Source organism: Cryptomeria japonica, chromosome 3, assembly GCF_030272615.1.
Source record: "Cryptomeria japonica chromosome 3, Sugi_1.0, whole genome shotgun sequence".
Taxonomy (NCBI): domain Eukaryota; kingdom Viridiplantae; phylum Streptophyta; class Pinopsida; order Cupressales; family Cupressaceae; genus Cryptomeria; species Cryptomeria japonica.
The window spans coordinates 475,935,528-475,952,045 of NC_081407.1; the positions used below are offsets into that span (position 1 = coordinate 475,935,528).

Consider the following 16,518-nt stretch of genomic DNA (forward strand, 5'->3'; position numbering starts at 1 on the left):
TAGAGGATGAAGGGGAAGCAGGATCGCAACAGCCGAAAGAGGAAGAAGGGGAAGATCAACATGGAGGGATACGAGCGCAATGGAAGAGCACGAGGGTGAAATTCACACCTCAAAAATTATCTTCGGCACACTTGGTACCACACGAAGCACTTACAGTGGCCAGTCCGGTGGGGGACGTACGGCTTGTAGGAGTGTTGTTCCGAAAAATCAATGAAGGAGAACCATCGGCACAACGGCGAGTGTCACTACCACAGATCAGCCTAGTTGTACTTGCGTTGGAAGCCATGGACAGTACCAGTATGGCAGACCAGACAATGGCAGAGGAGGTCGTACCAAGGAAAAACGAGGTCGCCGTACAGGGAATTGGTACTAGTACGACAGGTTTAGGTACTGGTATGACGAGCACTAGTATGGTACCAACATGTATTGGTACGGTACCAGCAGGAACTAGTACGGTACCAACAGGTACTGGTACGCCAAGTGCTAGTACGGTACCAGCGGAGAAGGATGAGGCAGGGGATGTATTGATGACTGGGGATGGTCTAGAGGACTTGGCAGTATTGGAGACACTGATGGATGAAGATATAGATGCATCGTTGGATGGGTGGCTGGGGCAATTTGCACTCACACCTCACCCCCCTCCCTCCCCTACACCGCATAACATGGCTATTGGGCCGCACCAGACACAGGACAAGACTTCCTCTATTACAGACCAAGATGTGGGGATGTCTGTTGATAGGGAGCATAGGGCAACAGGAAGTGGTGGGCAGAGCCGGAAGATCAACTATGATGGGGAAAGCAGGTCAGAAGGCTCATTGGCAGGACCTCACCTCACTCCACCAGATCCTAGCGATCCAGTAGGCTCGCTCCAGCGGTTCCTTGGAGAGCTATAGGGGATTTCAGATGTGGCACATGGAATGGCACAGTTGACTGGGCAAATGGATGTCGGCAACTCCGCCGACGCTGAGAAACTTTGCCACTTCATGACTTTTGGGTGTGCAGACGAGTTTGCCCGCCGCTTCAAGCAGCAAGGGTGGCCAAACAGTAGTACGTCGGAGATGGCACAGGAATGGACTCGCATGCGCCTGGTGGAAGGAGGGGGCACTCTGGGCACCACCTTCCGCAACATGGAGGGAGCCTTTCGGGATGTGTACCTATAGATGCGACGGCGCCAGATAGAGCAAGAGGCGCAGCGGCTGTATATAACAAAATTGGAGAAGGAAGGGGAGAAGCATGCATAGCTAGCGATAGCAGAAAAGAATCTATGGGATGAGCTAGAAACAAAGGTGACTACTTATGAGGCCCGTTGTAGCATGCAGAAGAAGGAGGTGCAAATACTGGCAGCAAAGGTGGCCAAGCTTACCTTGCAAATAGAGCAAAAAGACAAAAAACTGCTGGAGGCCGCACACATGGTGAAGAAGGCACGGGAGCGACAGCTAATGGCAGAGAAGAACCTCAGACTCCACACAGGACAACAACCTTCTTCTTCGACCACTACAGGGACGCCTCCTCCCCCTTCTCAGTCTTAGTCTTTTGTTTTGTATTCCAGCTCCTATTGTCTTAGTCATCTAGAAGACGACTACTTTTTGGGGGGGCTGATGTTAGGGGTCAATAACACATGTTATTTTGAAGTTGGGATGGGTGTTTATGTTTGGTTATGTTGAGTCGCCGGGAGGTTCCCGTGAGGTGGTTGGTAGTTAGTGACGGTTGGCAACTTGGCCAACCGTCGAGTCTATATATGATTTGGATGGAACCTCGGCAAGGATGGTATTGTACTGGCATATTCTTGAGAATTCAATAAAGATATCATTCTTCTAGTATAGCTGTTTATTGTTGTTACTTATGCTTTGATATATGAATGTTCTGTTACATGAATAGTTGGTACTTATGAGAAATCCTTGTTTTACCCGTGAGTTTACCAACCTCACAATAAGGGCTAAACACCCTACCTGGTTCAGGAGGAGTGATTGGGAGCACCATTTTGCATCATATTAACAGAACTTAGATTTATTGGGGATGAGCAGGCAATGATTGATTGAATGGTTCAAGAGCTTGTTGTTGTATATCTTCAAGAATTTGTCATTGAAGAGCCAAGAATCTTTGTTCCTCCAAATCTCTTTCAATTGCCGCATCAACTTGTCGACCCTTTTCTTCTTCTTTAGCAATAACATGGCTCATTTGTTTGAATTCCGTATAATTTGTCTCTGACTTCCAAGCAAGCAAACGTAATTGAGAAATAATGTCTGTCTGTCTCGACTCTAGTTGTTCAAACGACAAATCAAAAGCAAACTCGTGTAGTAACACCATGCTGAATCATGTCTACTACCACGACTTGTGAGCAATTTGTTGTTGTTTTTGGCCCTCCTAGCGTCAATTTGTGTTGGTCTACATTTTATCATTCACCGAACACTTAGAATAAAATGTCAAGGACACTCTACCCTCTCTTGAACAAAATCACTACGTATGCCAAGATTGCAAAGAAAGACCACACGGCCACTCCAAGGTTTATATATGCGAACGGGTGACTTTATGTTGGACAACTTCCTTGGTTATGTATGCTGAAATACAAGGGAGACTTACACTCAACTAATATTGATCACAAGCTAAGACTTAGACGAATATAACAATGAATGCTCTCTCTCTTTTTTTTTTGGATTTTCAATTTTGGACTTCAAGAAAAAGGATAGGGGTTTAGAAGTTCTATACTACTTTTAAGAACTCGAGAGATGGTAAAGATTAGGTGAAACCTATCAAGAAGACTTTGCTTCACCACACGAAGGACAACTAGACAAAGTAAGTGCAATCTTCTGAGGTTGTGCTTGAGATTTTCGAACTACAAATGATACCATCCAACAAGCAATATTCATCCATAGTAGAAGTTAAGCATCCATGATATAAGCTTAGGCTAACTTTACACATTGAATAAAAGTCATCTATTCAAGGAAAGTAACAAAGGGAATCACAGAGGGTAACATAAATAGAACCCAACCAGATACTACGAGGAGGGGAGAGATCGTCTCTGATGAAGATGAGGAGATCGTACTATAGCTGAGCAAGCCAAATCTTGGAGACCCCGTTGGAAATGTGCAACAATGCGTTAGACAGTTGGAGGGGGTGGCAAGTTTTTTGAGTAGAGTAGGAGATATTGCCAGAAATGCTGACATTGGCCACGACCCTTTGGTGGCTTAGGCGACACAACATCTTGTCATTCATGCAAGGCAAGTGCAATACAGAATTCTTTAGGTGCTTCACTACCAAGGGCTGGCCGATAGTGGTGACACAGGAAAAGGTAGAGGCTTGGACCTTGATGTAGTAGATGACCAACCGGGTCTCTTAAGGTCATTCGGGAACATGGAGGTTGCCTTCAAGGACTTGTTCCTAAAACATTGGAAGCTGACGATAGTGCAAGTGTATATGGTGGCTACTCAATGGGAACAGGCCCTACAAGAAGCTGAGACAGTGAGGAAGGCTCTAGTCGACTACACACAAAAGGCTTAAGAGAAATTAGCTTGGGAGCATTTACGAGTCACTGAACTGGAGAAAACTATGGTAGAACATACCCAGCAATCGAAGGTGGAGCAGATGAGGACAGATTTAGCAAAAAAGGTTAATCAATTGGAGACACAAAATGGCTAGTAGGGATGAGTAGCTCAAGGAGAAAGCCAAGGATTTGGAGAAGAGGGATGAGGAGTTAGAAAAGATGTGGAAACAACTCATGGAGGCTACATACATGGTCAAAGCCGCTCAGGAGCAAGAGTTGGTGGCAAATAAGCACCTCCAGCACCTCCAACAACTGCCACAGTCAGACACCCCTCAGTCTTCTCTACTACCAGGGACATCCTCTCATCCCTCTCAGTATCTCTCATCCCTCTCAGTATTTTGCAAATACTAGAGTTAGCTCCCATTTTGATTTCATCATTTGGAAGATTGACTTCTCTTTTTTGGGGGGGGGGCTGATGTAGACAGCAATTTTGCCATCATAAATATAAAATAAATAATGTCTTGTTTATGTTTTGTTAGTAGGCTTGGCGGTGTAATTAGTTGTTTCTGAGAGGTTGTGTTAATTGCCGACTGTTGGTAGTCTTAAACAACCGCCAAGCACTATATATGGTTGGAGTATTGTATCGGAAAACATTTTATGGATGTTGTACACACATTACATTTGATAATAAAGAATATCTTCCTGCCATGTGTTGTGTTGAACATTGTTAACTCTTATGGTTTTTGGTATGTTACTGTTCCTATTGTATTCTGTTACTCTGCATAAATTATAGAACAACTTCTTCAGGAGTAAGCAATTACAACTCACAATTTGCTGTTGTTATCTATCAAACCTTACCTAAAATTTAAACCAAGTTTTTCCCCGTTTTGGATGCATACAAACATTTCTCCAACCTCCTAGAACCCTTTGCCTTCTCAACACATTTCTTTGTTGTTGTTAGAAAGTCCTCTTGTGCACTAGAAGCCCCCTCTAAGAATTTATAGCACCAAGAGACAAGACTTTTCATTTACCTTGTTGTCTACTTGTGTTGTGGTGAAACCACTATGTTCTATGGTCAAAATCGCCTTAGCAGTTGCAAGACCACTTAAATGGATTTGACACCATTGTGTTTTCAAAATGGCCTCTTGATGACAGTTAGCAGTTTTGAGTATCATAAAACAGCAAGTACTTACACTTATTAAAATTTTGGAGAATCTTCCATTCCTATCCTAGACATTTACTGACCCTTTTTGGATCAGTCTTTTTAATTGTATTTATTTATTGGTTTATGTCCTTTACATCCTTGTGTAGTCTACTTCAAAATGGTGTCGTTCAAAGAAAAAGCCATTCTTGCTGTCATTTTTCAAAACTTTTTGTGTTTGTCTTCTTGTCTTGCTGAGATCTTTCTTTTCCTTATTATAATCCTCATACGCCATATTTTGTGGATGTGTGTGACCATGCTTGGCGTATTCTATGTTAGTCGGCCCTTAGGATATTTATGGTCTCACACCATTGAGCATTCAGGTCTTCAGACAATGGCTTGGTGCCTTAAAGCAGTTAAGGTTTCAAAGAGATAAGTTACTGTTATGAGTCTGACTATTTGATGACCAAAAGCAGCAGGAGAAATGCCAACACTGTTTAGCCAATGTATATATCAGCTGCTACCATGGTACAAATTTGACGTTTCTAGGGATACTGAATTTTGATTTTTAAGTAACTTGAAATTAATTTTTTTTATCAATTTATATTTGCAGCCTGATTGTTCCAAGGGATAGCATCACTACAGCAAGCTTAAAGAAGGCTCTTCCGCCTTCTGCTGAATCAAAGGTCTTGGACAGTGATTTCATATTTTGAGATATAATTTTTTTCATTTATTGAAATTATCTTCCAAGCTGGCTACCCGGTGGTTATATTGCTGTTATTGACTCTTCAGCATTATAGATGGCAGAACCATTGAATAGAGTTGGTTGACAAGTGAGTTTTGGATGCACAGATACTGATTGACAGTTCCGAAAACAGGTTAAAGATCTGGGAAATCCAATGATGGATAATCTCAACCCATCAGGAGTCTTGGAGTTCCTTAAGAAGCAGATACCATCTTTATGTGTGGCACTTTTACCAGGAAGTAGAGCACCAGAGGTTTTTTTTCATCCATTTATTTCTCATTTGACTATACACGGCACTCTTCTTTTTGGCTGATACACTTTAAACTGTATATTGGATTAACACTAAACATGAAAATGTGAATATGCACTCTGACAAATTACCATTTGAAAACAGGTTTATTCCAATTGGAAGACAATTCTTGATGCTGTTGAGAATCTACTAATGTCTCCAATTTCAGATCAAATAATATTTTTAGTTCCTATATTTTCTTCATTGGAAATAGGTCTATTTTCCAAAACACTGCTATCCATGGGATGGAAATTTGGAGTTTCTGAAAGCCTCCTACCTGATATCGAGGATTCAATACTGTGTACAGAAAATATATTATCTGCAAGCAGTGACCCCAACGGAGAAAGTGGAATCCTATATTCTTTTTCATATAAGAAAGACAACGCTTTCCTTCTACTGACTAGGGACCTGTTCCCTGATGTTGCCAACCTGGCAGATGCCGCAATTGCAATGGCGGGTACAGCAACTGAACAACTTGTAAGTTTACTTTCAAACATGTCAAAATAGATATATAATATATCATGTACTGGTCATTGAGTATGTGAACTGTCTATTAACAGGCTGTCTAGAAATAATGTTTGAACTTTGAACTAGGGAACAGTATGGAGTTTGGTTGAATATTGTGACAGAATATTTCATGCTTCATACTTTTTCCTCCCACCTGCATCTAAATGATGTTTCTAACGTTTCACAGGTAGGTATGGGCAAGCCTGTTTTTACCCTCTCTGGGAATGGACCACAATATACTAGTCAATTTGCAAACGCACAGTCAAGACTACTTGGGAAATCAGTATGTATCAGTCATATTTAGGAAGATTAACTGATATGTTTTGAAAAATGACTGACTTTTAAGTTTTAACTAAAATGTAATGAGAATGGCTGACTTTCTGAAAACCTATATTAAGCTTTCCTTTAAGGATGCATATTGTGAATTCTCTACTCTGATAATAAAATATTTTTCGATATTGTGACTTAGTATTTTTAAGTTGTTTCTGAAGTTTCTAGATATAGAATACTCGTCCTTGAAGAACTTGTAAGCCAAAATAAGTAGCTTAAGTATTTGCCAACCCCACTTTGCTTGTGTATGGAAGCTAGTGCAGAGAAGTATCTGCTTAGCCAAGTTGCTGTAGAAGTGGTTTATGAATGGGAATTTGAAGAGAGACTTGACAACAATATAGCCAGGGAGTTTAACTCGTAATATAAGATTTGCACAACTACGAGGCAAAGAACCTAGAAAAAGAGGTTGTATTTTGTGAAGTATGAAGATGATTTAGCTTGAAGATCTCTGAGCTTGAATTTGTTGGAAATTTGAGGATCCATCCTAGATTCATTATGGATCTGAGATTTTGAGGATTGGGAACAAAAAATGTCCAAGGGCTGTTGAGGAGGTAGAGAGCGAGCTACTAGGATTTGACTTGGTTTGGTTGGGATTAGATGGCCATGCATTTGGGGGTCCTTGCTTACCTATTCGACCAAAAGAGGAACATCTTGCTATTTGAGGATTTTCAAGAATATCAGAATGTTTTGATTGTCATTATACCAAATGAAAGGATTATTTATCAAGCTGATAGAGAAAGTTAGGGTAATCACTCTATTAGTGCTTTACCTTTGAATCACAACTGGGGCACATGCAAAACTTTGCCCTAGGTATGAAAAAAAGAAAGTCATATTCTAGATTCATTCTTCCATACTATGACGTTTCAAAAATTTTGTCATCATGGAAAGCACTCTAAGAATGCTAAAAGAGTGAAGGATATGACTTGCAGTAAAAGGTCATATAGATTCTTTGACTTAAATTCAAAATTGTTTATGCATATGGGATCTAGATGATATTTTAAGGTACAGAAAAGATGAATATTTTGACAATATCAATATCATTATTGCTAACGACTTCTTCATTCAATGAATTTGGAGAAAAATGAATTCCAAGGAGAATTCATAAAGAATATGTTTAAGTTCTAAGTTTCTAACGAAGTTGTGGAATTTCAATGCTTGCAGCTCATGGGTTACTCCTTGGAGAATAATTCTGCACTTGAAGACAAAATTATGATGTTTGATATGATCTATGTTCTAATGGCAGAAATTGCAGTCAAAAGAAATTTTCATCAGGAGTGAGCTGCCAGGATAATAAGATTCTTGATGTTGTAAGGTGGTAAGCAAGGTAGATGTTATTTTGATATTTGAGATATTTTGATCGAGTATAGTATGGTGTTCAGCATGCTCCTAGGATCATAGCTAAATACAGGAACTCAACATACTATAAATTTGGAATCAATCTCCAAACATATTTTTACCCTTGGATGCACAAAGGAGAATTCTTAGAGGATGAGATCTTACAAGATGACAACAATTGGGTGACTTCTTTGATTGCAAGGAGTTTGGAGGTCATCAAACATATTCAAGAGAAGACCAACATGCAAATTTGGACAAATTTTGGAAAAGGTTTGATTTCTCGTGTTAATTCACTTCTTGCACCAAGAATCTACTTGTTATCACATTGGGTAGACACAAGGTGTGCCATGATTTCTTGTTGTGGGTCTAGGAGAGATGAGTGTAGTTGTAGGTGTGTAGTGGTTACCTTCTATTAGGGAGTTCACTTTGAACTACTAGACTATGGAACTGAAATTCAAATCAATAGGAAAAGAGGTAGTGCGTTGAGGCATCAAAGATGGAGACCCAAGTGTCATCTTAGCTAGGAGAATGGAAGAAGTAGCTTGGGCACAACATTGATTGTTGACGACCATGACTTCCTCCATACATAAGACATTTTACTATGTTGATAATCAATCTATTTGGATAAGCATAGTATAGTGTTCAATATTATACCTCTAGAGTTGACACCGAGTGGTGGTCAAAGATATCTTTCCCATTGAAAACGTAGAAACATCATATAAAGGATTCAAGTTGATTCTTATTTGGAGATCTAGCTCATAGTGAGATTAGGGTAGCATAGCAAAAGCATGGTGATGATCTCATTTTTCACATAAGGCAACCCTTAGCCTTGTAGGAGTTTGAGGGTGTCCTCAAGCATTGGGAAGAAGGCATCATTTGTCATCACATGAAACAAAATCATATTGCAAGATGGTTGCATTCCTTGCCTAATCGAAAGTGAAGAGGCATAATCATGGATATCATCATAGGCCTTTCCAAGGTACAGAAAAATAATAGCATTCATGTTGTGCATAAGTGAATTAAACATGTACATTTTGTTGTTATTTCTTCTTAGGTTGTAATGTCCCCTTCTTCATCTTAAGCATTTAGAGAAGTGTCATTAGCCTATTTTATTCCCATAGGCTGATTGGAGAATTAAATAAGGGAATATCTTTAATTGATTGAATTAAGTTACCTTAAGTTGTTGTGGGTGACTTTATTTAATTAATTTTATGAAGTGACTAAGTTAAAAAGTACAAATAAAATAAAGTCACTTTATGGGGGCCAAAAGGTGATTATTTTAAGAAAAGTGAATTTTAAATTTTAACTTCTCGAAAGTTCTCGAGGAAGTTATAAAAGAGGAATCAGGGAGCTCAATTGGATATCTTGGATATTTTATTTGTCTTATTGGAAAGTTTGGACACAAGTTAGACTTCAAACCTTAGGACAAAAACCAAAGAGGAATTTGGCTTCAAGGATGAAGATTTCTTCCTAGCCAGATTCATCGTGGATTCGTATAGGGTTCACATTTGGACTTGATTTAAAAAAAACAATAATCTATTTGCAATTGTTAGAGTGGTGAAGATACAAGAATTTTGGGTGCTTTGTGTGATGTGAAGAGAGAAAGTGCTTTGAATATATTTTAATTACTGCCTACATCCTAGTCGTACCCTAGCCAAGGAGTAGCTATACAACATATATCAAGGAAGGCAACGATTATATATTTGGAGGCTCTGAGTGTAATATTTTTTTATCTCCACCTACCTTTTGGAGTCAATATAGCTGCTATAGTGCAATATCCCCTTCTCATGCCTAGTTAGCTAATGTGATCATTAGCCTATTCTAGAGTTCTTGTAGGCTAATAGGTGGTGATTAGGGGACTCCGATGTTCTTGGAGAGCTCAGGTTAGGGTTTTCTTAGCATCTAGTGATGGTTTGGAGTTTAGTTGGTATTCAGGTTTGCAGTGATGCTCTTTGTAACATTTTTGGTTGTCTAGGTTGTTCTCCACATTTCTTGGAGAACATGGATATTTTTTGTAAGTGCCCTTTTTGGCACCTATCATCATTCTTCAGCATCAATTTCTTCTTAGCGTGATCTATTTCAGTTTTCAATGCCTTTGTAGTGCTTTCTGCAAATGGTTTGGATTATTTAAGTTATTGCACTAAAATTATAAAGGTAACATTATAATATTCACTTTAGTGTTTTAATTTTATTTAGTTATGTTATGTTCCCTGAAGTGGATGCCTATGGAAAAGGGGACTTGGACATAAGTTAATTTTATATTGCAAAAAACTTAAAAAGCCTTTGAGGGAAAATGATTTTTATTTTAATTTTGAATTCCTTTTTTCCCTCCAACTCTATAAGAGGAGTTTGGCTCTTATTTGTATTATTGAAATTCGCACACATAACAGGATGTTGTTGGAGTGAAGAGAAGTTCTTCCAAGATTGATTGAGGACGAAAACCTTGGTGGTGAAAGATCCATCCTAGCTGGTTGGTGTGATTTCATACAAGCATCACCCTTGCTTTTCATAGGTTTTTTAACTCTGGGGTTTCAAGAAAATGGAGATATTCATAGTATTTTGATTGCAAATTTTGGGGTTTGTTTCTGGTAAATATTGCAGGGATTTTTGGAGTGATATCACTGCTTTTTCAGGCTTGTGTTTGTTGGCCGCTCAGATTTGGAGGATAGCGCATGCCTTAGCTGGTTGTACTTTGCATATTTTTCTTTGAAAGAGGTTGAAAAATTTCTCATTTTATTCTGAGTCGTTAAATTCTAGAGTAATCATACCTTTTCTTCAAGTTGTACAAGCTACTAGGAGTTGAGCAAGGACTTTCCTAGTAGAGGCATTGATCTTTGAGATTGTTTCGATGCCATGGATTTCATAACTCGAGAGTTTTCTATACCTAAAACACACTTGACAATTTTTTTATATATATTTTAAACCGTTGTTCCCTTTGATCTAGTGAATAATTGTCATGTTCCCCAATTTATAGTAAATAATTAATGTAATTTTTGCCATAAAATATGTTAAAATCATATCAAAATTATATCATATTACATTAATATTAAAATGATGTTATTATGTTAGCAATGTACATCATATAAAAAATGATGCATTATATATATATATATATATAAACAATATACATTAAAATTATGTACATTAATAATATTGAATGATGATTCTATATTAAAACATGTATATTAATGGTTGACCCATTATATCCTATATTCACCAAGACCGATAACCACCTATTAAATGGTGGCCTGAATAGTCTCTAAGACAAGACACTATATGAAGCGGTGCACTTTGGGAAAGGAACGGCAAGAGTGGAAAGTCAGCAACCATTCAAAAGAGGTGCTGCCTGTTAAGGGGAAACATAGTGACTTTTCACCACGATATGGGGGAAGGTTAAATACTCCCCTCCCAGTGCCAATTGGGGATAAGGAGGAATAAGGAGGAAGCACGTATAAAGGAGAGCTCGGAAGGAGTTTCGCAGTCAGTCAGCAGTGACGGAGGAGGTGACGAAGAGAGGAAGTTTGTAAACTGCCACTGCGGACTGCAAACAGCAAACGACAAACTACGGACTGGGAACTGCTACTGCGGGCTGCGAACAGGTAAGTGTTATCTACTAGCCACAGGGGTAAATATATGTGTGTGGACGTGTGTGCCACACACACACATATATATTACTAAATAGTCTGCCATACATAAATACATACCATTCCTTTAACAAGAACTATAGTAGGATAGTAATATTATCTCATGTGTATGTAGCAATGAATATAGGTATGTATGCAGAATATTTATATGTATGTAGGATCATGTAAATATAGGCTTAATTTATGAATTGAAAAATGATAATGAATTGTAGAATGTTATATGAATAATGTGGCTATATGATAGAGGCTATTGGGAGGAAATTCCCTTAGCCTTATTCAGGGATTATGATAATCCCTAGTAGGCAGTATATACTGAGTATGGATATGCATATATGTTATGGCTTGGGTGTCAAAAGTTCACCCAAGAAGAGACGGATCTGGACGGTCCTCTCTGGTAGACTTGGATGAGAAGATGCATCATCCAAGGCAAGGAATTGATCATATATGATGGTCTTCCTTGGTAGGCTTGAATGTAAGATGTACATCCAAGACAGGAATCGAATTATCCCTCAATTTCCTGATATGGCTTGGAACCAAGATGGTTTCCAAGAAGGCGAGCATTCCAACCGCCTAAGGACATGTCCCAGCACTGCACTCGTATCCTTTTTATTAAATAAGAATTGAGATTAGTTTTAATTAAGTAATTCAAATTTAATTGCAAATTAGATTAGTTATATTTATATGTGTTGCATTCTAACGGTTTGTTTTGTAGGACAGTGATCTCTAACTAGTAGGGACATTACAATAATGCATATTAAAATCTTTAAATGCTTAAGAAATTCTTATATTTCATAGTTTTCTCAATTTGTTGAGTCCAACCCAGCTAAATGAGTCCAAAATCAGCTAAATGAGTCCAACCCAGCTCTGGTTCTTGTCTAGTAACTAGGCTTCGTAGTATGATGAGGAGATGAGGTGATTTGAGGTAAAATTCAAGAATTTTTTGTCTCTAGATATTTAGCAACTCCCTAATTTTTTATTTTTTCATCTTTATATCTTTGGATAGATAGCGTTAAGCTAGTATTCCAATGGCTTCACTAGGATTACAAGGGATCCATCGACTCTGGTCAATTGTGATGTCCCCTTCTCATTGATGACCTTCCAGTGGTCCATTAGCCTATCCCTGAGACCCGTAGGCTAGGTGGAATGAAGAATGAAGGGTCCAGCATTGATGAAACGAGAACTTACTATTTTTAGTAAGTTAGGGGATGGCTATTTTGGTAACACTGTCCTACTGAGCTCTCCATGCTCTATCTCTGGGCGGGAAGATCATTCTTTTCGAAGCATTAGACTTACTAATTTTAGTAAGTGGCAGTATGACATAATTCTATTTTTGGTAGTGGATAGGGTCCTGATTCTGCAGCAATTCAGTGGTCATCCTGGCTCAATTTCATCCTGGTTTTGATAGTTATCAGTACGGGAGTCATAAGTGACAATTAAATATTATTTCCTTATCATAAGGTTTAATATTTAATTAATCTGATTAATTGCTACTGATTTATTGAATTTGGGATTAATGCTTATTTTTATCCTAAGTATTTGGCGAAATTCATGTGTAATAAGGGATGTCGAATTTATTTGGAGGGATATTATTTTATATTACATCTCTATTATTTGCCAAGTAATTAACGTGGGTCCATGCCTTCTTAGCGTGAGGTTTGACTTAGGAGAATGGCGCTACACATGGGCCCACGTGAGGTGAAATGAAATGCTAATGAAGGAAGTGGAGTTTGGGGGAAATTTGCATTTGAATCTGGTTGATGAGAAGTTATAAATAAGAGCCTTGGGCTCTCATTTGGGAATCTTGAAAAAAATTGTAATGTTATGTTGCCGGTTTGGCGACAGAACTTGAGGCTTCGGAGTGCGTCTCCCTAGTGCTACCTGGTTTCGTACTTGAAATACAGTACCTAGCTGTGCATCATGTTCTCCTACATTCTCAAAGTTTGCTGTAGACATTTTTGGTGGAAGTGATTCTGGAGACTTGCTGGTTTTGCTTGTGGCTGAAGCACATTTTCAATCACACCTTTCTGCTGGAGCGACCGACAGTTATGGGTATCAGCTCTATCCTCCTTCCTAGCCATGGCGATACATTGTGTGAGTTTTTAGCAATTTTAATTAAGCAATGAATTTCCTAGACAAAATCGAACTTCCTAGGCATAGCATGGGTTTTTGTACTTGCATTGGGATGCGTGCCAAATAAATATTGGGTTGTTTGGGTTGTAGTTTGGATTGGTTGTTGTTGTGAGTGATATATTGTGGGTTTGGGACTGATTTGAGTTGATTCGGGTGAAAAATGAGGGAGTTATGAGCATTTTGGTGTTTCCATAGGCTGCTGATTTGTACTTTCAGCCTGCAGATTGGTTGTAACAGAAATTTATATTCTTGTTGTAGAAATCTGCATTTCTCTTCTCATCTTATCTCTATTTTGTAAGGTTGTTTCAGCAGTACTGATCAACCATTCTTGCTATTCTTATTTGTAATCCCCACTGCATAAGTGGAAGAGGTTGGCTTGCCGCCTTCTTGCTTTGTAATTCAATTTATGTACTCAGTCCTCTCACTAAATAAGTGGTCAAGTGATAAGTTTAATACAATGGTCCTCCTGCTGAAATATGCGGTAGAGTGATATCTTAATGTAATGTCCTCCCGCTGAAATATGCGGTAGAGTGATTGAGTTTCAGTTTCTTGTTATTTTCCCTTGGCTGGTTTACCGCCAAGAGTTTGGTTTCTATCCTGCTGGATAAGCAGAAGGGGCTGGCTTGCCGCCCAGGCATTGTAATTTTCAGTTTGTTTTATGGTGCTAACGATCCCCGGAGCACCGTATGCTCTCACCCTCCTAGATGGGGCTCTCGGTGAACAAAAGGTGGAAGGGTTCCCTTTCAGCAGTTTGGATTATTTCTCTAACCTTAACGGGTTGTTGTGTTTGCTTGTAACTCTTACTGTTAAAAAAAATAAAAAATTTACTGGGATATTACATCAATGGAGGAATTGCAGCTAGGATAACTGCTTTTCAATTGGACGTTTTTCACCAACAAATAGAAATTTAGAAGGCTATCTCTAGATGTTAATGAGATGGAAGAGTTGTATGAGGTGAAAATGAACACATGAAAGTTTTGTGGAGCATGGGGAAGCCATAGAGAACACACTCAGGCGACGTGGTTATGCACACATCTGGAATCCATGAAGTTCTTTTTAGTATCATAAAAGTGATGCACAAAATAAGCAGGTCAACATGAAATTAAAATTTAATTTAGTAGGAACCATATATAAATGAAGTAATATAAGGTGATAGTGATTTAAGGGAGTTGTAAGTTACCTATAATCAGTTGAGCTATAGGTAGTTATGAGGCAGTTATCTTATTATTTCAAATTTTCAATAATTTAATTAAACTCTATTGTATTAAATAAAATGGAAATAAAAATTTTAACTTGACATGAATAGTTTAATGAGGCTTTTATTTTCTATTTGAAGGTGAAAGCATTTATTTCCTTACTGAAAATGACTGATTAATAACCATTTATGTAGGTTATATTGTGCTCAAGGCATTCAATTGTTGGTGAGATGACAAAGATATTGAAGGGTGAGAGATTCATGAATTTTTTCAAGGAAAATGGGCTGAAGCGCATGGGTGCAACTGGAGCATCTAAGCGGATAGCACTTCAAATTCATCATCTAATTTGGCATAAGGATAGTCCTTAATTAGTGGATCACCACCCAAACTTCTGTTTGTATTCACATCACTGAAATATCATTTCTCTCATCAATCAATTTAGAAACTCTAATCTGGTTAAAAGATCTCTCATATATATATAACAAAATCTCTGATGCTGCTTACAAAACATCATGCTAACCAAATGTTGTGGTATGTAGCAGGCATGCCAGATGCTTAAAGTTGCTAGAATTGGATATTTGGATAGTAAAATTGTTTAATTTGATAGAATTAAATACTTATTTACTGTCCAACCTATATGTTTAAGTCATATTTTTTATTCTCCTCCAGTTTTTGTTTTCTATTTTCTAGCTACACAGCAATTTTAGTTGTTGGTTGGAATTTTAGCTACCTTGCAGGGTTTTGTTTTCTAGTGAAGGTAAAAGTTACAAAGCTCTGCAAAATCTTACAAGTTATACTTTTCTTATCCTGGCCTAGAATACACAAAGTTCGTAGCTTCAAAAGGGGAGAGCCAAACAATAAGATGTAAGAATTCAAAGGTCCATGAAGCATTCTAAGAGAGAAAAACTACTTCATAGAGATTCAGAACATATATCAAAAATTGATCAAATTCAAGGAAGGGGAAGCATAAGCATTACTTTTAAGGAAGTTGGTTGAGATTAAACATTTCCAAATTAAGAAGGGTTGAGTTTAAACCACAGCTTGCTAGTGTAGTGTTTATGGTTGAATTAGGAAAAATGAGACTCTCTTTTCCAAGTATGTTGAGGAACACCTGTATTTATTTAGCCCACTTTTCAATTACATCGTATAAACAATTCTAGAAAAGAAAAGGCATTACATACAATTCCTATAGCTTTATGATTTGTGTGCTATAGGAAAGAATGAGAAAAGGTTGTTGAAAATAAATTGAGTCTACAAGTGCTTAAAAAGTTAAAATCCAACCGAGAGCTTATGTTTTTCTACACTTTTAAAGCTCATTAAGAAATGCCATTTAGAATTGTAGATTAAAACAAACTAGTCTACAATAATCTAATTAAATGCATACAGATAATTACTTATATTACCAGTTGACATAACGAGAACTAATAAAAATAAATAAATAAATTAAACATTGAATTTGAGAGTCGAAAATAGTTGAAACCAACTATTACTAAAGGATAGATGAATTCAACCAAAACATTAAAAAAATTTTTACTGAAATAACGGCGAAATTGAAAAAACAAAACAGCTGAATTTAACCAAAATTAAAATAAATGTTCTGAATTTTGTGATAATTGTGAATTTGAAAGCTAAAAAGTTGAATAAATTGAGAGAATCTGACCTGTTCTTGAAGGGCATGGGAGAGATTTTCATTGGTCTCACTCAATTTGCGCTAGGATTA

At 37.8% G+C, this 16,518-nt stretch overlaps 1 protein-coding gene across 3 annotated transcripts in view; it reads left to right on the plus strand.

The window, feature by feature from the left end:
• Positions 1-15,462, plus strand: part of LOC131029577 (uncharacterized) — a 136,005-nt gene extending 120,543 nt beyond the window's left edge. The window contains exons 6-10 of one of the 3 annotated variants that reach the window (XM_057960100.2): positions 5,236-5,308; positions 5,501-5,620; positions 5,762-6,133; positions 6,351-6,446; positions 14,993-15,462. In XM_057960100.2, coding sequence (XP_057816083.1) covers positions 5,236-5,308; positions 5,501-5,620; positions 5,762-6,133; positions 6,351-6,446; positions 14,993-15,166 — 835 coding nt within the window. In that variant the 3' untranslated portion in view covers positions 15,167-15,462. The remainder of the gene's footprint in view (positions 1-5,235; positions 5,309-5,500; positions 5,621-5,761; positions 6,134-6,350; positions 6,447-14,992) is intronic. The other 2 variants (XM_057960101.2, XM_057960102.2) reach the window with 2 other exon arrangements.
• The last annotated feature ends 1,056 nt before the right edge of the window (positions 15,463-16,518 follow it).